Source organism: Anguilla rostrata, chromosome 3 (genome assembly GCF_018555375.3).
Source record: "Anguilla rostrata isolate EN2019 chromosome 3, ASM1855537v3, whole genome shotgun sequence".
Classification (NCBI taxonomy): Eukaryota; Metazoa; Chordata; class Actinopteri; order Anguilliformes; family Anguillidae; genus Anguilla; species Anguilla rostrata.
In genome coordinates, this window is record NC_057935.1 from 28,778,030 (window position 1) to 28,800,817 (window position 22,788).

General features: G+C 38.1%; 1 protein-coding gene across 1 annotated transcript in view; it reads right to left on the bottom strand.

Moving 5' to 3' along the window:
* The window catches only part of gucy1b2 (guanylate cyclase 1, soluble, beta 2), a 104,605-nt gene that overhangs the window by 27,424 nt on the left and 54,393 nt on the right, over positions 1-22,788 (bottom strand). Inside the window, exons 9-11 of the mRNA XM_064329908.1 lie at positions 20,592-20,808; positions 18,922-19,242; positions 18,509-18,657 (exon numbers count right to left, since the gene is read on the bottom strand). Coding sequence (XP_064185978.1) covers positions 18,509-18,657; positions 18,922-19,242; positions 20,592-20,808 — 687 coding nt within the window. The remainder of the gene's footprint in view (positions 1-18,508; positions 18,658-18,921; positions 19,243-20,591; positions 20,809-22,788) is intronic.

Sequence of the window (22,788 nt, forward strand, 5' to 3'; positions counted from 1 at the left end):
GGTCAATACCTTCTGGTATTCTTTGAAGGTAGCTACCAAGTGTTTTGACGATAACAAGGCTTATGATATTATATACTTAGCTTGCCAAAAAGCATTTGGGTACCATAAGGTACCACATGAGAGACTTGTTAGCAACATGAAGGCAGTAGGAATAGGAGTGATCTCTTTCAGGATAACAATGCCTTCATCCACAGGGCATGAGGGGGCACTGAATGATTTTATGAGTACAAAAATGATGTGGATCATATGCTTTGACCTTCGCAGTCACCAGATCTCAACCCAATTAAACACCTATGGGAGATTTTGGACCAAAGTGTTAAGACAGCGCCCTCCACCACCACCATCAAAACACCAAATGAGCAAATATCTTTTGAAAGAATGGTGTTCATCCCTCCAGTAGATTTCCAGAAACTTGCAGAATCTAAGCCAAGGCACATTGAAACTGTTCTGGGGGCTGTTCTTGTGGTGCCCCAAAACCTAACTAAGACACTTTATTTTGGTTTTTCCTTTTATTTCTCATGTGTCTGCACTGTATGAATATATTAGGGGTGGAGGGAGGTGTCACTATTTGTATCTGTATTTCTTCAACAAACAAAATAATTTGTATTCAGATAAAAGTGGTGTAAACTGGAAGTGGGTGGGGTTTAACTTGGAAGTTAAAGGTATAAGGAAGTTGAAGGTATAAAATGCTATTATAATCACAGTCACTGCTATAGGCCTATTTCACATTTCCGGGTATGTAAACCAGATGTAGGGGTCTCTCATTTCTGGTTATCTTAACAGCCACCAAAACAATGGCAACGACGAAGAGCTTTTTTGTTTTGTAGCGTTCCCCAGTTCGAAAAATAATTTATTTTCCCTTTCACAGCTTTCCCACAGATGTACTCCAAAATAAGAAAAAAACTTGCTAGGTAGCATGACTGTCATAATGTTGCAAACTGACAAACTAACTCATTACGATAGCTAGCTAGTTAGCTACTGCTTTGTGAATAAGATTACACTCGATGATATTAAACTTTTCTCCTCACATATATTTGGGTCTAAATGTCTGAGTCCCCTGCCAACTCCTTTGTTTTTTTGTTTTTTTTGTTTTTTTATCATTCATTGAGAACTAACGCAGTTTCAGTCATGTGGTACCTGTTACTCAAGAATGTCATAAAATCAGTTAGCTAGCTATATTTTATGTTATGATTAGCAAATTACGTTTTAGCCAGCTAGCTTGTTAGCAAGCACATATTTGCATATTCAATGTTGAAACTGCAGATGCACGTTTATTTTAGTTGTTAATTGTAATTAGAAAATGTATTGATGGACATCGCGACAAGCCTACTTAAGATATATCAGCTGATTTAAAAATGTGTGGGTAGTTTTTATCAGCGATGAAAATAAACAGCTCGGTAGTGAACTGAACACCGACATTACACAGGCAATTTGACAAGCAATATAAATCTTTATTAGAACAAGTACAGCACAAACAACATGTCACAAAATAGTAACGGTAGTACAAAACTCAGTTCAGAGATATTTCACTTCAGTATAACATAAGTAATTTTGTGGAGCCTAACACATTGTACTTACATAGCTTTGCCTCCCCTGCTGACCGTCAACGTTAACAGAACCGCTTTTCCTCACAGTTGTCAGGCTCCCTATTCATTCATTTTCGGGACAACCGAGAGGAACAGAAGCTGTTAATGGACACCAGATGTTGCTTCACGCTACGAAAACACAATGGAGTCGCCTCCAGAAATTAATTTATGTTATGTCGAAGTGAAATATCTCTTTAATCGGCTAACGTGCTGTGGTTAGCAAACTAGCTACTTAGCTTTCTGGCGAACCAGAGCTAACGTTATACTTTCATATCCGAATATAAACTTCTCAAAAAAGAATTTATAGCCCTTGTCTAGTTTAGACCGCTTAACGTTCACTGGCAATGCTTCGACAATGCGGATAACATCGGACATAGTGAACTTTGGCAGAGATATTAGGGACTGTGAGAATACGTCGCTGTTTAGGCTCAATTTTTCGCTGTCAGAAATGGACTTGCGTCCGTAGCAACGGTAACCGGAAACTATCCCTACATCCGGTTTTGGTCGCCATCTTGTGAAATAGGCCTATTGTTGTGATTTTCAAGCATTAAAGTTATGGTTTTACAATGGCATCAATAACTGTCCAGTTTAATAACAGGTCATTTGCTTTTTAAAGCTGTATTTAACAAACAATGACCTATATGTTAATATCCATTAAACACATTTTTAACACTGAGGTAAACAGTCAAATCAAGTTTCAAACATAGGAAAAATGTTTTTATAAATGAAAACATACTTTCTCATTTTATTCTGAACTGCATGAACCCCACCATCACCCCTGCCTGAGGGACACTGAAGTCAATTATGAACTGGTTGCTTGGATAAAACACTTGTTGGGTTACGAAAACCATATATTGCAAAACTATTTTCTTGAAATAAAGCATGCAACTGAATCAATTGCAACGTTTGTATTTCTAAATTATGGCGGTTTTGTTATATAGGCTAAGGGAAAATGTATCAAGGCATATTACAGGAACACTGAGAAAAGCGTGAAAATGTGCATGACAAAATACAAAATGGAAGAAGTAGTTAAAGAATTACAAAGTAATTTACAAAATTCCCCCAGTCAAACGTTGGTTGAGAGAGGTACCCCTGGTCTGACAGCTCTATTGTTCGCTAGCTATGCAGCTGACCTCAATATTGCAAAACAGCACAGAAGAATACCAGAAAGCAATTGGCAAATCCAAAATCCAATCTCTCTTGGATTCCTTTCTGGTCTACACATACCCTCACAATAAAGAAGGAGTAAACCTTGCTGTAAACCACATGAACAACATATTTGACAATTTGGCATCTATATCAAATCTGACAAAGAAGTCATTGAAAAATAATTTTAAAAAAGAAAAATGATTTGATTCAGATTGAAAAAATATAAGAAAAACTCTCAGACATTTATCCAAACAAAAACACAGACATCCAGAAAGTCAGGAGCTACGCCTTCGTTATTGTGAAACACTAAAACAATATAAAAACACACTCAGAACCAAAAACGAACAGCACGTCCAAAACCAACTAAATATAATTGAAGAATCAATTGAGTCAAATAACTTCTGGGACAATTGGAAATCTTTAAACAAACCACAACATGATGAATTGGCCATCCAAAATTGAGAACTAAGGAAGAATCATTTTGAACAATTACATAGTAAGACAATAAAGAATCCAGAACAAAACCAAATATGTGAAAAACTGAACAACCTTGAAAAAATCATTAAAGATAATCAGAATCAGATTATGAAATTACCGAATCAGAACTTTTAGTTTTAAAAATTTAAGCCCTTGCAATGAAAAAAAGCCTGTGGGGCAGATGGCATCTTAAATAAGATGCTGAAACACACAGATAGTAAATTTAGATTAGCAATTCTAAAACTGTTAAATTTTGTTCTGAGTGTGGGTCATTTCCCTGAAATCTGGAACCAAGGACTCATAACCCCTATTTTCAAGAGTGGAGATAAATTTGACCCTAACAACTACCGAGGCATTTGTGTTAACAGTAATCTGGGGAATGTATTTTGCAGTATTTTAAATACAAGAATCATAGACTTCCTTATTAAGCACAATGTCCTGAGTAAAAGTCAAATTGGATTTTCACCCTGCACACCCTAGTCGATAAATATGTGAACCAAAAAAAACCCAAAATTTTTGCTTGCTTTGTTGATTTCCAGAAAGCATTTGATTCCATTTGGCATGAAGGTTTATTCTTTAAACTTATTGAAAGTGGTGTAGGGGGAAAATTTTATGATGTCAAAGTCAATGTACACAAATAGCAAATGTGCAGTCAAAATTGGAAGAAAACAAACAGATTTCTTTACTCAGGGGCGTGGAGTGAGACAGGGTTGCAGTTTGAGTCCTACCCTATTCAACATTTATATTAACGAATCGGCAAAATTACTGGAGCAATCTGCAGCACCTGGCCTCACTCTGCATGACACAGAAATTAAATGTCTTCTGTACGCAGATGACCTGGTTCTGCTGTCGCCCACAAAAGAGGGTTTACAGCAGAACCCGGCTCTTTTAGAAGATTTCCATCAGACCTGGGCCCTGACAGTTAATCAAAAGAAAACTAAAGTATTAGTCCAAAAAAAGGGTCCAGATCTCAGGGAATCACTCACAATTTCACCCTAGGAAAGCATACCATAGAATCAACAACTAATTATACTTATTTAGGCTTAAGAATCAGTTCCACAGGAAATTTCAGCTTGGCCATGAATGAAAGAGAAAGCAAGAAGGGCTTTCTATGCCATCAAAAAATCAATTAAAATCAAAATTCCAATTAGGATCTGGCTCAAAATATTAGAATCAGTGATCAAACCAATTGCACTTTATGGCAGTCAGGTATGGGGCCCGCTCACACAATGTGATTTTGTTAAATGGGACAAACGTCCAATTGAGACCCCGCATGCTGAACTCTGTAAAAGTATCCTCCAGGTACAGAGGAAAACTCCAAACAATGCATGCAGGGCAGAATTAGGCCAATATCCTCTACTAATAAACATCAAAAAAAGAGGCATCAAATTCTGGAAACATAAAAAATGAGCGACCCCAAATCATATCATTATAAAGCCCTGCACTGCCAAGAGCTGAACATAGAAAGGAACCCCCTCAGCCTGCTGGTCCTGAGGCTGAGTTCACTCACAGATACTAACACTACTAACACCAATCAGCCTCGGGGCAGCCATACACCATTTCAAACAATTAGACCAAACCAAATTATGATGAAAGAAAAAGAAAACTATATCACATATTGGCACGAAACCACAAAAGCTCAACGCAAGCTTGAATGCTATTTGGCCGTAAAAAGACCGTACACCATGGCAGAATATTTGACCATGGTGACTGATAACAAATTGAGAAAAGCATTGACAATGTACAGACTCAGTGAGCACAGCCTGGCCATAGAGACCGGCCGTCATAGGCAGACCTGGCTGCCCAGAGAGGACAGGCTGTGCTCCCACTGCGATCAGGGGGCAGTGGAGACAGAGCTGCACTTCCTCACAGAATGCACAAAATATGAGGACATAAGAAAAAATGTATTTTCTAAAATTGGAACAATTTCACCTAAATTCTCTAAAACAATAATCTTGAAAAACTCCCCTACATACTCGGGGAGAAGAAAGAATGTGTGGCATTGGCTGCAAGATATGTGGCCTCCTGTCACAAAATGAGGGACAACCAGTGAGGCACCATCTGTATCTGTATTATTAGTAGTCTTTATTTTTATTATTGTCCTTATTAGTGTTTGTCATTTAACTTGTAGATTGTCTGTAGGTTTGGCTCTGGTTATTTATTTGTTTGTTAATTTATCGTATTAATCGTGTCTTATTCGTTATTGTTAAATGTTTAATTGTATTGTGAATTGCTTTGGCAATATTGCTATATGCAGTCATGCCAATAAAGCATTATTGAATTGAATTGAAATTGAGAGAGAGAGAGAGAGAGAGAGAGAGAGAGAGAAAGAGAGAACAAACTTTGAGCCACTGCGCTGCAAAACATTTAATAAATACGTTCTGTGCGTCAGCCATTATGTTTCTTCAAATTGATTCATGTCATTGTGCCTTTGTTTAGTTTGTTATTATTGATGTATTTTGTGCTTTTAACATGCTTTTATCTTCTAGCCCACCTTCCCTTCCCTTAAGTGGCCTTTGTCGCTTGTCAGGTCACCATTGTAAATAAGAATTTGTTCTTAATGACTTGCCTCTTGAAATACAGGTGAAATAAAAAATTGTGGATGGCCACTAGATAAAAATGCCCATTCTGTTTGCAACATAGGACTTTGATTTCACTAACTAGTCGTTTCATTTACTACACATTATTGAAAAGTGATATATTCTGTAGTGATATATTCTGTAGTCGCCCCCACCGAGTCAGCACACAGCAGGCAGAGGGTTGAAGAGCTGACCATTCCCGGCTATCACTCAGGAAAACTCTCGCATCGAGGAGGAGGTGCGGGAGCTAGCGAGACACAAGCCTGGTGTGGCAGCTGGATTTTCTTTCAAACCCCCGCAACCCAAACATCAAAATGAAGCTTAGAACCTGTTTTTTAGCTGTATGTGTTAATTTCCTCCATTAAAAAAACCCAGTCGAAATATTGAAAAAACCGACGTTTTACCCTGTATTTCAGTCAATATTTATCGGTTTAAGATGTAACATTCTGTATGTATCAGTCATAGGTCTTGGCTATAATGAACACGAAATCCATTCATGGTAACTGTTGCCACCAATGGAAAATATGAGAACATCAGATGGTTTGCTGACAGAATAAGCTTTCTAACAATGTATTATATGTCTAATTTTACTCTTGGAATAGCGTTTTGTAGCTCAGCGTAACCGTAAGTTTGCTCTCATAATCGCCTCCTTACACATTCACTCTGAGGTAGACGAAAAAGACACTGCACGTAGAGGAGTTTATTACTTTCATCATTTCTTGGAAAATATGATTATTCTTGAGAACTTCTGAGCATGGCTAAGGCATATGTTTGCTGATAGACCTAGCTGATATACTGTTTTCTGGCAGCATTGATTTTTTGTCCCTGTCTCTATCTACTGAACACAAATAAGACTTCATTGTCCATATGTAAGTGTTACTACTCAAAATATTTCAGTTATATACGTCATTTCTGAAATTGAGTGCTTTTAAATAGGTTAGTGGTATTTTATAATGAGGATATTTCACACCGTAACATAAGCGTTCCTTGGTAGCTATGTCGTTAGCTGAGTAGGGTTTCTGTTTCAAGCACCAGATGTGACCTGTGCTGGAGCATAGCCGAAATGTGGTGTAAGGTTGAAAACTGTTTCAATGTCATCCCATCCTCATATAAGAAAACATTACATACTGTAGTGTACAGAAAAACATACAAGAGTTAATGATTGCACATTTAGTTACTCTCCCACATTGTGTGACAATGTTTTTGAATTATATTTTAATCTGATATCAATGTTTCATATTAAACCTTCAAGGGCCACATTTATATGCCTTATAATGGACAAAAAGCATTTTATTCATTTTGGATATGTTTCTGGACCCCTACATATTTTAGAGTTCATAAAATCTAAGGGTGGATATGTAGAACTACTAAAGATCTATGAATCAAAAACTAAGCAGTGTACCCAGCGTCTCCAGATCTACCCAAAATGTCTAAATTATGCATTGCTGTAAATCACAACAATTTAACGTATTTCACTACAAATCAACTGTTTTTACTCAAGAAACTCACTGTTGCAACATTTTCAAGTGGTAATTACAAGCTTTCTGTCAGTACAGTGGTCTAAAATAGCTAGGGGTCCAGAAACATATCCAAATCTCTCAAAAAAGGAATATAATGCTTTTTGTCCATTGCAAAGCATATAAATGAGCCCCTTATTAAGGTTTAAGATGAAACATTGATATCAGATTTAAACATAATGCAAAAATATTGTCACACAATGCTGTACAGTACCTAAAAGTGTAATAATTAACTCTTGTATGTATTTCTATACTCTGTACGCTCATGTTTTCTTGTATGGGGATGGGACGATATGAAAACTATTTTCAACCGTCCACCACGTTTTGGCAATGTTCCAACACTCGTCATCACTGTTGCATGCATCACAAAAACTATTACACTACTAACTAACGCTTACATCACAGTGTGAAATATCCACATTATATAATACCACTAACCTATTTAAAGACACTCAATTTCAAAAATAACGTATATAACCAAAATATTTTGAGCAATAATACTTACTTAGCAATGATTAAATTTGATCTATTTTCAGTAGATAGAGACAGAGACAGTAACTCAATGACAGTTCTACCCACTTCTGTTTTGCTCCAGAAAACTATGTCAGATAGGTCTATCAGCAAACATATGGCTTAGCTATGCCCAGAAGTCCTCAATAATAATAGTATTTTCCAAGAAATTACAAAAAAGCCAGACTGTACTAAAAAGGGGGATAACACCATAAACAACACGTGGTATCACGCACGGCTATTTTGGAAGGTACTCAGGCATCACAAATGCGCGTATATTTCATAAACGGATTGTCCAAGACAATATATGACCACTCAATCGCAAAAGGGACATCTCTACACATAAAAACCAATGGTAAGCTTGTATATTTATTCAATATTTAGTCCCAGATATTGACTGTAGAATGACATGGTATCATTTTTTAAAACTTTGTCTCGTTTATTTCGTCATTCAGTGAGCAGCGTTTTCACTGCTGTATTGGCGCACCTAAGGGCTAATGTCAGGTTTATCTTGTTGCTATGACGGAATACAATTTTTGTGTGGTGAAAGAATATATTTATGAATGCCCAGATAGACAGTATTGTCCATTATGTCATGGGTAGGGGGTGTAGTTGCAGATGGGACTGCAGGAAGGGGGTGCATGTTAAATGAACGACCAGAGCAACAATGGTGGTGCTGAGAAACTCCGTATTTGGCACAGTTGTTGTATATCATCTACTAATGAAACAAAAACAAAGCGTTTCTGTTTTTAACTCATACTTTGGTTGCAGTAGCACTGAATATCTGAGTTCAGCAATCTTGAAATGCCGGCATGCCGACCACTAGCGGCTTTGCGCTAAGAGGTTAAGAGCCTACCTTTAGAGCCACTGCTTTTTTGCCCTTGATACCATGGGGAAATCCAAGAAACTCAGCCAAGACCTCAGAAAAAAAACTGTGGACCTCCACAAAACCAGTTCCTCTTTAGGAGCAATTTCCAAAAAACTGAAGGTACCACAAGCATCTGTACAAAGAATTGTATGCAAATATAAAAATCTTGGGACCACACAGACACTGCATCATTCAGGAAAGAGGCACAAATTAATTCCCGGAGCTGAACTAAATTTGGTTCGAAAGTTTTGACTGAACCTCAAGACAACAACAAAGGAACTGGTGAAGGAGTTAGAGGCAACAAGTACCAAAGTACCTACATCCACCATTAAGAGAATCCTATATCGCCATGGCCTGAAAGGCTGTCGCACAAGGAAGAAGCCCTGACTCCAAGATCGGCAGAAAAAAAGCCAGAATGAAGTTTGCAGGTGATTACCAGGATGAAGACCTAGCCTTTTGGAGGAGTATTCTCTGGTCAGATTAAACTAAAATTGAACTGCTTGGCCATAATGATCAGCACTATGTATGGAGGAAAAAGGGTGAGGCTTTTAATCCGAAGAACCCCATCCCAACTGTGAAGCATGGGGGTGGTAGCATCATGTTGTATGGTGTTTTGCTGGAAAAGGGATTGGTGCACTTCAGAAAATAGATGGCATCATGAGGAAGGAGGATTATCTTGAAAGTTAAAACTTGGTCGCAACTGCATCTTCCAGCAGGACAGTGATCCTAAGCATACCTCCAAAGTGTAACAAAATGGTTTAGAGACAACAAAGTGAAAGTATTTGAGTGGCCATAACAAAGCCCTGACCTGAATCCCATAGAAAAGTTGTGGACTAAACTGAAAAAGCATGTCCGAGCAAGGAGGTCCACAAACCTGACTGAGTCACACCAGTTCTGTCAGGAACAAAGTGTATGTAAAATGTTGACCCACTGAAAATCTGATATACATAAAAGCTTAAATAAATCTGTCTCTTAGCTATTATTTTGAAATGAACTCTAATGGAAATAAAGTAGATACCCTAATTGACTTAACACAGGAAATGTAATGGTAACATGACACTGTGAAAAATTGAGTTTGAATTTCTTTAGCCTCGGTCTACGTAAACTTTTGGCCTCAACTGGATGTCCTCCAATTCCTAGTCTTAACCCCCGGCATGTCGGTGTGTGTAGATTGCTCAATTCAAACATTCTGTGTTACTGTCATGCCTATCACGCAAGATGTTGACTCTCAGAAACTTGAATTCTGATTCTGTTGTGGCTTTGGGTCTGCCGGACCGCTTCCTGTCAGAGTGTCTCCAGTTTCTAAGTGCCTTTTGATGGTGTAGGAAACTGTACTCACTGACACATTGGCATTCTTTGCAATTTCTCTAAAGAAAAGCCCTACACTTTTAAGGGTTATAATGGTCTGTGTTTCTTCCTTTGTTAATTGCCTTTTTCTCGCCATTATGATAGCAATATCCTACTTCTTGCATTGCAATATTGTCCAAATAATGCTTCAGAGGGTGTAGTAACACAGACTGTTCCAACACTAATTTTATACAGACAGAGGGTTTATAAGTAATCAGCAGAAGTTGGGACACCTGTAGGAATTGTTTGCATCAACTTTCAAGGCTTAATTCACTTCCATTGCTTCAGAAAAGCTGTAAGTTGTTAACCTATAACTTGTTCCCTGAAAAAGACCTTTTTTATAACTTTGAAATTTACATTATTCTTCAGTTTTTGGTAACCTAAATTTTTAATTAATTGCAGTTCACCGCTTACCTTTGGTACCATTTCAGGCCATTCACTGGACTTGAACTGCTTAAATTTCAATAAAACTGGAAAAATGAAGGTGTTCTAAAACTTTTGACCGGTAGTGTAACTGCAGAATTATCGCTAAGCCCAAATGCCTCGATTACCTCTATGCAAACAATTTTGTTGGGATCATTACATAGCACCAAATCCAGAATTGATTTCACTCTTGTAGGCTGACTGACACACTGTGCCAAAAAAAGGTCATTTATAACATCTACAAATTCTTCCTCACTTTTTCCTTGTCTTTTCACCAATTCCAAAGTAATGGCTGGGTAATTGAAGTCACCCAGAATAGTCTCACCTTTCTGACAAGCTTGTTTTATATGTTTCCAAAGAGGACTGAATTCACACTACTGTCTGAATCTGGCAACCAGTAACACATGCCTATTGTAAGAACAAAATTCTGATACTCCTCCAGAAAGGTACCAAAAAAGGTACAAGGAAGTTTGGGATAACAGGCCTGCACATTGCCATATTTTAAGATGGGAAGCAGCTTAACGTCTTTGCGCGAAGCCCATAGTGATCGGCACGCCGGTGTGCGGAGATTACTAAACTCAAACATTCGGTGCTACAGCAACCAAAGTGTGAGTTAAAAACAGAAACGCGTTGTTTTACTTTCATTAGTAGACGATACACGACAACTATGCCGAAAACTAAGTTTCGCAGCCTTACTGTTGTCGCTCTGGTCGTTCATTTAACACACACCCCCTCCCTGCAGTCTCATCTACAAAGCACCCCACACCCTTGACATAATGGACAATATTGTCTATCTTGGCATTCATAGAAATATTCTTTCACCACTAAAAAAATCATATTCCGTCATAGCAACAAGATAAACCTGACAATAGCCCAAAGATATGCCTATACAGCAGTGAAAACGCTGCTCACTGAATAACGAAATAAACGAGACAAAGTTTTTAATGATACCATGTCATTCTACAGTCAATATCTGGGACTAAATATTGAATAAATATACAACCTTACTGTTGGTTTTACGTGTAGAGATGTCCCTTTTGAGACTGCCTGGTCATATATTGTCTTGGACAATCCGTTTGGGAAATATACGTGCATTTGTGACGCCTGGGTATCTTCCAAAATAGCTGTGGGTAATACCACACCTGTTGTTTATGGCGTCGTCGCCCTTTTAGTACAGTCTGGGTTGATTGACAATTCATTTATTCAGTAGGTGAGAGTATAAGCTTTCTAATGATGTATAACATGTCTAATTCTGCTTTTGGAATAGCGTTTTATAGGTCAGCGTAACATAAAATATTCTTAGCATCGCATTCACTCTACGTTGGCAAAACGCTGCACCTAACGAAACATGGTCAATGATATTTTGTAATTTCTTGGAAATACTATTATTATTGAGGACTTCTTGACATAGCTAAGCCATATGTTTGCTGACATCGTTTTCTGGAGCAAAACAGAAGCGAATAGAACAGTATCATTGATACTGTCTGTCTCCATCTACTGAACATGTATGAGATTTCATCATTGCTATGTAAGTATTACTGCTCAAAATATTTCGGTTATATGCGTTATTTTTTAAATTGAGTCTCTTTAAATAGGTTAGTGGTGTTATATAATGTGGATATTTCACACTGTAATGTAAGCGTTAGATGGTAGTGTAATAGTTTTTCTGAAACATGCAACAGTGATGATGCGAGAGCTGGAATATTGCCAAAACGTGGTGGACGGTTGAAAATTGTTTTCATGTCGTCCCATCCCCATACAAGAAAACATACGAGAGTACAGAGTATAGAAATACACACAAGAGTTAATTATTACACATTTAGATACTGTACCGCATTGTGTGACAATATTTTTGCATTATTTTTTTTAATCTGATAGCAATGTTTCATCTTAAACCTTAATAAGGGGTTCATTTATATGCTTTACAATGGACAAAAAGCATTTTATTCAATTATGGAGCGGTTTTGGATATGTTTCTGGACCCCTAGATATTTTAGACCACTGACTACTGACTGAAAGCTTTTAATTCCCACTTGAAAATTATGCAGCAGTGATTTTCTTGAGTCAAAACAGTTGATTTGTAGTGAAATACATGAATGTGTTGTGATTTACAGCAATGCATAATTTAGACATTTTGAATAGATTTGGAGGCGCTGAGTACACTGCTTAGTTTTTGCTTCATACATCTATAGTAGTTCTACATATCCACCCTTAGATTTTATGAACTAGTGGTCAAGAAGTTTTTGATCTAGCACATGTATAGTTTAACCAGCTGTATATATGCAATCTCTCAGTATTTCACTGCAAACTTAAAAAGTGCTAATTTGTTTTTGATTTTTGTCAAAACAATTGCATTTGTCGTACTTTATTTCTTCCAAAATTATGAATCTAAATTAATCTGCATTAGTATTGTAAATTGTACAAATGTCTTGCTTCATTTAAGCCATTTTTCAAGTCTCTGTGGTGTTCACATCTAGAGTTATAAAGCTTTAAATAGGGTACCCCCTAAATGGGCAAGGATTGGCAAAACTTGGCTTGTGCGCTAAGGGGTTAAAAAGGTCCAGGCCTGGATTCGAACCAAAGAGCTTCTTGCTGCAGGAGTCCATAGAAACAATTTCTAATACATTTTTATATGCTCCAATATTTGCAAGAAAGCAAGTGAAATTGAAGATCTCCATTCACCCAATGCAACACAAGTTCCTTTCGTTTTTCAAATGAGCAATTGGAGGTGTAACTCAGATGGACAGTAACCACTGGCTCTGAAGAAAGATAAGTGATTCTTGGAGTTCTGTGACCTGCCAGCAAGGTGGGTACACATAGCCTGCAGGTTTCCCAGAAATTAATGTTACATAAGAGTGTTCCAACCCAACCACATTCGTAACTACACCGATCAGCCAGAACATTAAAACCACCTACCTAATATTATGTAGGTCCCCCTTGTGCCGCCAAAACAGCTCTGACTCGTTGAGGCATTGACTCCACCTCTGAAGGTGTCCTCTGGTATATTTGGATTTCTGCATATATTTGTATCTACTGCAAATTTGTATCTGATTGTGTTACTTTGCTGTCTTTGATGCTGCAACAGTGCAAATTCCCCCCGGGGATCAATAAAGTACACTACTACTACTCCTAATACTACTTATTACATTATTGGTTTTTATTACATAAAAATTTTTAAATGGATTACATTATTGGGAGTTATTACACTATTGGTAGTTTATTACATTACTTGCTACAGGGCTATAAAAAGCTAAGATATTGTTAGAGGGTGAATTATTTCTACATGATTTTAAAAACTCTCGATGGGTCAGAGCTGTTTTGGTGGCACGAGTGGAACCTACACAATATTATGCAAGTGGTTTTAATGTTGTGGCTGATCGGTGTAGGCCTATTTTAGGCTGGTGTCCTCAATGCTCCCAGTTTGATTGCGCTTTATGAATGGGCCTGTTCACATGCATTTGGTTTTACCCATATCAAAGAGGTCTTTGATGTTTTAAAAATTGAGTTTGAGTAGCCATAGCGTACACTGAAAATATGTTTTTTTTTTTTGGATAAACCTAAAATCTTTACTTTCATTTGTGGAATAGCATAGCCTATGTGTCATATCAAGCTGGCCTTAACCTTACCTTCTCTGTTTCTCTTTCCATGGGGCTCCTGCCCTTTATCTTACCCTGAGTTCAAAGACCGCTCCAGCCTGTTTCCTCGGCCTTAATCCACAGGATCGCTCCAGTCCTGTCCATGGTCAAGCCCATGTATTGATGCTGTCTGGAGCTCCAGATCCATCATCTGGCCCCTCTAAACTGCACTATTCTGAACTATACCATTTGGTCTTCTATTGTTCCTCTTAGCTTTCACCTCAGCTGTAACCTGCTTAACCCATTTTATTTGCTGTCTGCCACTTTACACCTGCCTGGCCAGTGGAGGATGGGCTCCCCCTCTATAGCCGGGTTCCTCTTGAAATTTCTTCCCATTGGAGAGTTTTTTCTCGTTGCTGTTTGAGGGGTTTTTCCCACTGGTAGTTTTTTTTCTTATGTACTTGTTATTTGGGGGTGCAGGCCTGGTGTTTGCTCTGTCTCTTGCCTTGCTACTCTGTGAAGTGTCTTTGTGACAGTTCTCTGTACAAAGCGCTATACAAATAAAATTGATAGGTGTATCTTGTTCTTTGAATTTCACTAACATGTACAGGAATGGACTATGCAAAAATGCTTATTTCCCATTGAAAAATGTTTCATTGCGAATGATTGTGCAAAATGTTTTTGTAGCTGTGATTTTCTGTGTGTAAGCCAGGGATCACAGACTGTCAGCTTTTGTGCTGAGCAGTACAATCTATAGGCTACCACTCATTATGATATTCAGCTTCGCTCACACAATGCACTCTGTCATATGTGTAGGCTATGAGTAGCAATTTTTAATTCAGCCAGTGTTTGAAATGGAGCTTGTGTTTTGAGTCAAAGAAATTGATGAAGAGAGTTATATTAAGCCATCTACTGCTTGAAGAGATATAGATAATCATGTATGTAGTCGCGCTCATGATCTAATTAAGAAAAATGAATAAATGAATAGCAATATATCAAGCCAAATAGAACATTTAAAACTAATTTGACACTAAAGTTTATCAAGGCATATTTCAAGCACATTGAGAAATGATAAAATGTAGGCAGAGTAAGTACTGTAAGTACAGTATGTGTCAGGAGCGGGTGCGGGAATGGACCCAAGCGCAGAGTGAAAACCCAAAAGTCCAGAAATGGGGAAAACCAAAAGACTTTAATACTAAGCACAGGGAACAAAGGGAACAGAAAGCCTCGCAGGGCGCTAATAACAAACAAAGGGAAAAACTCAAAGATTGCGGGAAAACCAAAAATCCAAAAACAGAGAGAACAGAGCGGGCAACAAGCAGCGGGCAACAAGCAACAGGCAACAGGCAGGCAAAACACGTACAGAAACAAACAGGCAAGGCAGGCAGGCAGGTAGCAAAACGGAAAACAAACCACAAACTGGTACAGAAACAAAAGGATCCAGGGCCTGAGTGAGGGAGAGGGAGACTTAAATAGGAGCGACGCAGACGAGACACAGGAGGGCACAATGAGCAATCAAGCCACAGAGAGGGAGGGGAACACGAGACAAAACGCAACTAATAATGGGATAACGAGAACCAATAAAACAATTAACAGAACACAAAACCGAGGTGCCGCCATCTGGCGGCCCAACAGAGAAACAACACAGGGGGAAGACAGAACCCTGACAATATGTGCAAAATTATTTTCGATCATGTTTTGAGTGATTTTCTCAATGTGTCGGTCATTCTGTTGTTCCTACCACGGTAGACAGTCAACATCCTCCCTATAGTCTGGTGGGGGAGGGGGGAGCTCTGACCACAGAATTCTGCAACAGATGCATTGACCATGTGAACAAAGTAATGTGCCGAATTATACTGTGAGGTGAACCAACTGGAATGTATGCATTTGAAATTTTATTGGAGCTTAGAATTTAATTCAAGCACATTTTATTCATCATGCTGTGTTAGTGCTTTACCTACAGTGTCAGTGGTCTTTTGTTGTTGTTTTAATAATATCATTAAAACCCCTTTCCTTGTATATCTTGGTTTGAGTTAATTTATTGTCAGTTTATCCACGGTAGCACGATAGCCTACAATGTGAATTCAGTATGTGAATTTCGTTTTCATGTCTCACTCAGTTATAACCTATAATAGATCATTTTAAATTAATCATTTTATTGCACAAACTAACTACAGAGGTTAACAGATGAATAAGATTTTGTTTTTGAGCTGATAAACTGTTTTGAGGTTTAGGTTAGCTATAAATCACAGAAACTAATTTCAGATGGGCTACACTGTATACAAACAGCAGTTTGATTTTTCAGGGCACGCACCCATGCAAATATGTTATCTTGCTCAAAGATATGTTGATTAGTCAAGGTAACAAAACTTTTTTGTAGTTAGTTTGTGCTTAAAGCTATTCCTTTCGGTGAGGTCCCGAAAGTGAATGAATTGGGTGCCAGACAACCGGGAGGAACTATGATGCCGTTAACGGTTAACAGGTACAGCTGATGTTGCCAACATTCATGCTATGAAATTAGAATGGGGTAAGCTCCAAAAAATTGCTTGTGCTATACCAAAGTGAAATGTCCCTTTAAGTGCTTGATTTTTTAATTAGTTGAATCATTAATTAATTTTTTTTATTTATTTTTGTGCAAGTTAAATGTTATACAACTGCTCTCATTTTTAGGCATTTCCCACTGCTTGTCTGCACAGTACTACAAAAGACATTAAAACTTAGTAAAGGAACATAAGAAATAATAAACTAAAATAAGAAAAGATAAGATAGATATGAAAGGAAGTATAAACAGGCCCGGATCTAGACTGCTCAGATTAAGGGGGCAATTACAAATTTTGGGTGGGCACCTTTTCACACAGTGGGCTATACTACAGTGTTGAACTGTTTTCCTAGTTTTAATGTACGACTGATTTGTCTATTCTTAAACATTACCACTCTACATACAGTTGCACCCAAAATTATTCAAAATTATTTGCACATGAGGAATAGAGAGAATTTAATAGAGAACTATCAGAGGTGTGAGCACTAGCACTTACTTGAGCCTCAAAATACTGACTTCTGGGGGTAGAATAAAACTTTATTTATACTGAGCGCTGATATCAACATTAGCAAACTGTCAAATGTTAAATACTGTTCTAGTGTGCTTGCTAGCTAACAGTAACGTTAGCTAGCTAGCTAGCTATTTATCTAGTAAACTAAACAACTACTAGCAAAGATCCTTATTCAACACAACACTACAACAAACTACAGCAACAATAAGATACATTTTAACAAGAATAAGCTTTAATAACAATGAGCTCATATTCCTCCTCCACTGTCACAGGCGACTACAAATGCTCCGCAGAATGATATCGGAGTTAAGGCATCTTCGTTATTTATTCTGTCCAACCAGCAAATCAGAAATCAAGAAATTCTGACTGGGCGAATGAAATAAACGTGATTGACAGATTCAAATGACGCAGAATAAAGTTGACCAATTGGGTGGGCAGAGAAGAAATTTGGGTGGGCAATGCCACTTCTCGATCCAGCTGTAAGTATAAATACAGCTGCCGGAAAAGGTAGATATTGCACACGCTTATGCTAAGTAGGTTCAATCTCCCACAACAGGGCATTTATGCTACACTGTTAGGTCAAACTAACTGTAGAAGCATGGCTAACATTAGTGAGTGCTTCTTGGGCTACTTTTTTGCAAACCTTGCAATAGCATTGCTATTCCAATCGCTATTTGGTAGCTAATGGCAGATAATCATTTCCAGCACTTAATCAATGGAAGACTTCATGAAACCTTCCCCAGCCCTGTGGATGTAGATAAGGAGTTTGACTTCTACAATATGACAAACAGCCCTGTTAAAATGATGCATAATCAGATTTCTCTCTTTCTACAGTTTGATGTTTTTCCTGTTTATACATTATTTACAATTGTATCAAGCCTAACTTCTTTTCAAAGATACTGGATTTTACTTCCAAAAACCATTTGTAATTTTTTTTCCCCAGTAATTCACTCAAGCGGATGATCGAAGCTGACTCCAGCTTCTTTTGCTGTATATAGCAACAGTCACTAAGAAGGGCAGGTTATTTTGCTAACGGTAAATTAACAAATGTCTTAAAATCTGTTTTATATGCTGGATAAGTGAGGAGTTTTAACTGTTGATGCACTTGTGTTCTGCATTTTGAGGCCCAAACATGTGAGGGTGTTAGCTGTTAAAACTGGATTCAGAACTTGCCATTTTAAACTGATCCACACTTCCCCAACAGCATAATATATTTCCTTTTATATGTATTTATACCAACTATTTTCCATTTTCTAGAACCGTAGTCTGCATAAAATCACAAAGATTTAGCTTTAATAAGCGCACTAATTTTGAATTACTCACATAAATTCAAGGCAGTGAAGCGAGTGATACGTGATGATGATTGGTAAGTCAGTTTACCTGTTCAAACTGAATCCTGATCCCAGCTTGTACTTGCTCAGCCTTACCTTGTACACATCATGAACACTGGTCAGCCGGTCAAATTTAGAGTACATCAAGTTGAGCATGTTTACGATCTGGATTGGTTCACAGGCTGCACAGATATTGGTGAAGGTCACTACATCACTGAACAGGATGGTGCACACCTTGAACTCGCCTGTAGATGGAGAGATTGGTAATACTGAGATCATTATAATTATAAAATCTTCACATCATATTAAAGGGCTGTATCTATTATAAAGATCCACAATATAATGCTTCTATTTGCAATTGCCACTGCACTGAAGTAGGCGTTCTAAAAAAGTATCAAGAGTTCACCCTTTAATTGTTGTTTAGAGCAACTCAGCCACAGAGTGGCCATTTTAGACACAACATTTTGAGAACCCCTGTTTGAGGAAACTGCTACCAGGGGATGCTGTACCTGATTCCACCTTCTTGCCCTCCTTGAGCTGGTTGGCCACATGATGAGGGAGCATGGCATAGAGCAATGTCTCTGTCTTCTTCTTTTCCACCTCTAAGTTGCGGGAGAGAATTCTTAGCTCCTCCTTCTTGCGCTCTAGCTGATTGGACAACTCAATCTCTGCCAAACGCTGCTGGTTGAGCAGTATTAGGTCACGTGTAGTGTCATGCTGTGCGATGTCCGCAATGTGCAGGCCCCTTTCCTGCATCTCCTCCAGGCTGCGTAGTTTGGGTGAACACAGATATATCATGCACCCCAGAGACTCCATCCACACCATCTGCCCTAAAGGAATCACAAATCACACCACTTTTTTTGAAGGGCACAATTATCTTGACAGAATATAAGCTCAAACATCTCAGTAAAATGACGTGATAGTCTGCCAAGTCATGTAGGAGAAGCAGTTTTCAAGACCATCTTGGCACAGTCTTAGATACTCGAGTAGAGTCATCACACGGCTAAACTTTGATGCTTTGAATGACATTCAAATTTGAATTTACATGAATAGTCATTCACAGAAATCGAGAACAAAGAATATCAGAGGTATAATGATGTGAAAAATTATGTGTACCTATTCTATGGCCCCAAGCAAAAAACAAGTATACTTAAGTGGATCAATAGCATACTTGAAGTAGTTAACGAATACAAAAAGCTTGTTTTTCATTTCATGTATTGTGTTATGTTTCTGTTGTCACTTCACTTTCTAGTTGATTATCTGTTTCTCTCCTGCACGATCTTTGATTTGGTTTGTAGTATGGGCGTGGTTTCCTCTAAATCTCTCGCCCCTGAGCTGATCATTCTCACCTGTTCTGGCCACATTCTCATGCACTGGTTAATCGCTCTCATTTAATTCACCTGCTCCCTGTTTGCATTCTCACGCTCTGTTCAATTATCTCTCAATTTCACTCACCTGGTTCACATAGTATATATTCTCTGTTCCCCCTGCTATTCGGTGCCAGATTGTGCCTCTGTTTACAGTGCTTTTCCAGCAGTTTTCTCCTGTCAGTTTGTCTTGCGCTTGAGCTTGCCTGTTTCCCGACTACTGATTTCTGCCTGCTGTGTTTGCTTTGTTGATTTCCCGTTTTTGACCTTCGCCTGTTTTTAGACTTTGATTTTGCCTACTGTTTTGGTACTTTTGCCCTGGTGGATTTTTCTGGTTTTGATCTTTTGCACGAACTGACTACGAGACTACCTGCTGTACTGTGTACAGTTGCACTAAATATCTCCTACGGAAGTTTTGCAACTCTGCTGTTTGAGTCTGCATTTGGGTTTACCAAACATCGACCCGTGACATCCTCTTAAAATACACTTTTTGGAAAGTAAATAGAAGTTTGTGTATTTTTAAATCATTCAACTTTAAAGTATACTAAAGCATAAGTTAAAGAAGATACTTGACATTTCAATTAATTTATTTCTTAACATACTTGAGCAAAAATATACTTGGTTGTCATGTAAACTTAAACCCACAAAATGTAAGTACTTGCCAACATATCAGTTTCACAGGTCCACAGTAACATGATCCAATGAGATGGGTATGTTCATTTGCAAATGGCAGGCCCCATATACCGGTTGAGTGTTTTACACTAGTAGAAGTAACAGACTGAACTGAAGGTGTGAGTGAAATTTGCACATACCTCTCAGTTTGAGCAAGGACTTGCTTTGGGAGGACTGTGGGACCATCTCACGTCGTGTCTTCAGCACAAACTGGCTGTTGATGAACTTCCTGATGCTGTCAATGTTGAAGGTTATCTGAGGGTGAACGATCCTGAAGTACTCATCCAGCTTGATATCCATAGTCTGCAGCCCCGGGACAAACTTCTGGATGTTCACTCCCGTCTGTTTCACCTTCAGCTGAGCAACACAACAAAACCTCCTTAACATGGCTGTGCAGTACAGGGCCGGATTTGTGGGTGACCACATTTGTGAATAAGTTAATGGTTCTGAACTGTTATATTGGGATGGCAGGTATGCCATCCTGCTGAGTTGGTGCCTTGGGATGCATGCCCCATTCTGAGAATTTGGCACTTTTCAAGGTTTCTAACTGAAATAACTACAATGACCACAGCCCTTAACCACTTCACGCAAAGCCCCTAGTGGTCGGCACGCCGGCGTGCCTAGATTACTTAATTCAGACATTCTGTGCTCCTGCAACCAAATTATGAGTTGAAAACAGCTTTATTAGTAGACGATTCAGGACGACTATGCCGAATATGGAGTTTCGCAGCGCCACCATTGTCGCGCTGGTTGCACATTTACCAAACATCCCTTCCCTGCAGTCTCATCTGTAAGTACACCCCCCATGCATGACACACTGGACAATAGTGTCTGTCTGGACATGCATGAAAACATTCTTTTACGACTAAAAATTTGTATTCCGTCGTAGCAACAAGATAAAGCCAACAATAGCCAAAGGTATGCCAGTACAGCTGTGAAAAATTTCTGTTCACTGAAAACTGAAATAAACGACAAATTTTTCAAAAATGATACCATGTCATTCTACTGTCAATATTTGCGACTAAATATGGAATAAATACAAAACCTTACCATTGGTTTTACGCGTAGAGATGTTCCTTTCAAGACAGAGTAGTCATATATTGTCTTGGAAAATCCTTTTGTGAAATAAACGCTCATTTGTGATGCCTGGGTACCTTCCAAAAAACCCATGCGTAAAACCTCAAGTGTTGTCATCCTTTGTAGTACAATCTGGCTTGATAGACAATTAATCAATCCAATAGGTGACAGAATAAGCTTTCTAACAATGTATAATATCTATACAATGTATAATATCTATATAATGTCTAATTTTACTTTTGGAATATCGTTTTATAGCTCAGTGTAACAAAAGGTTTTGTCTCATTATAGCTGCATTACACATTCAGTTTGTGGCAGCAGTAAAAGACACTGCACCTGGCAAAATTTTATCAATGACTTTTTTCATTTCTTGGAAAATATGATTATTCTTTAGAAATTCTGAGCATGGCTAAGGCATATGTTTGCTGATAGACCTAGCTGATATACTATTTTCTAAGTTAGAAGTGGGGAATGACAGCATTCATTCTGTCCCTGTCTCTATCTACTGAACACCGATAAGATTTCATTGTCCAAATGTAAGTGTTGCTGCTGAAAATATTTCCGTTATATACATTATTTTTGAAATTGAGTGTCTTTAAATAGGTATTTTATAATGATGATATTTCACACAGTACCGTAAGTGCTTGTCGGTTTGCTAAGTAGTATTTTTGTTTAATACACTGGATGTGACCTCAACTGGAACATTGCCAAAACATGGTGGACGGTTGAATACTGTTTTAATGCCGTCCCACCCCCGTACAAGAAAGCATCACATAATGTAGAGTACAGAAAAACATATGACAGTTAATGATTACACATGTAGGTACTGTACCACGTAGTGTGATAATGTTTTTGCATTATTTTTTTTAATCTGATATCAATGTTTCACCTTAAACCTTCATAAGGGGCACATGTATGTGCTTTATAATGGACAAAAATCATTTTATTCATTTTTTGACAGATTTTGGATATGTTTCAGGACCCCTAGATATTTTAAGCCACTGTACTGATGGGAAGCTTGTAATTCCCACTTGAAAATGATGCAACAGTGAGTTTATTGAGTCAAAACAGTTGATTTGTAATGAAATACATGATTATGTTCTGATTTACAGAAATGCATAATTTAGACATTTTGGATAGATTTGGAGACACTGGGTACTCTTCTTACTTTTTGATTCATAAACCTTTAGTAGTTCTGCTTATCTACCCTTAGATTTGACACACTTGTGGTCAAGGAGTTTTTGATCCAGGACATGTATA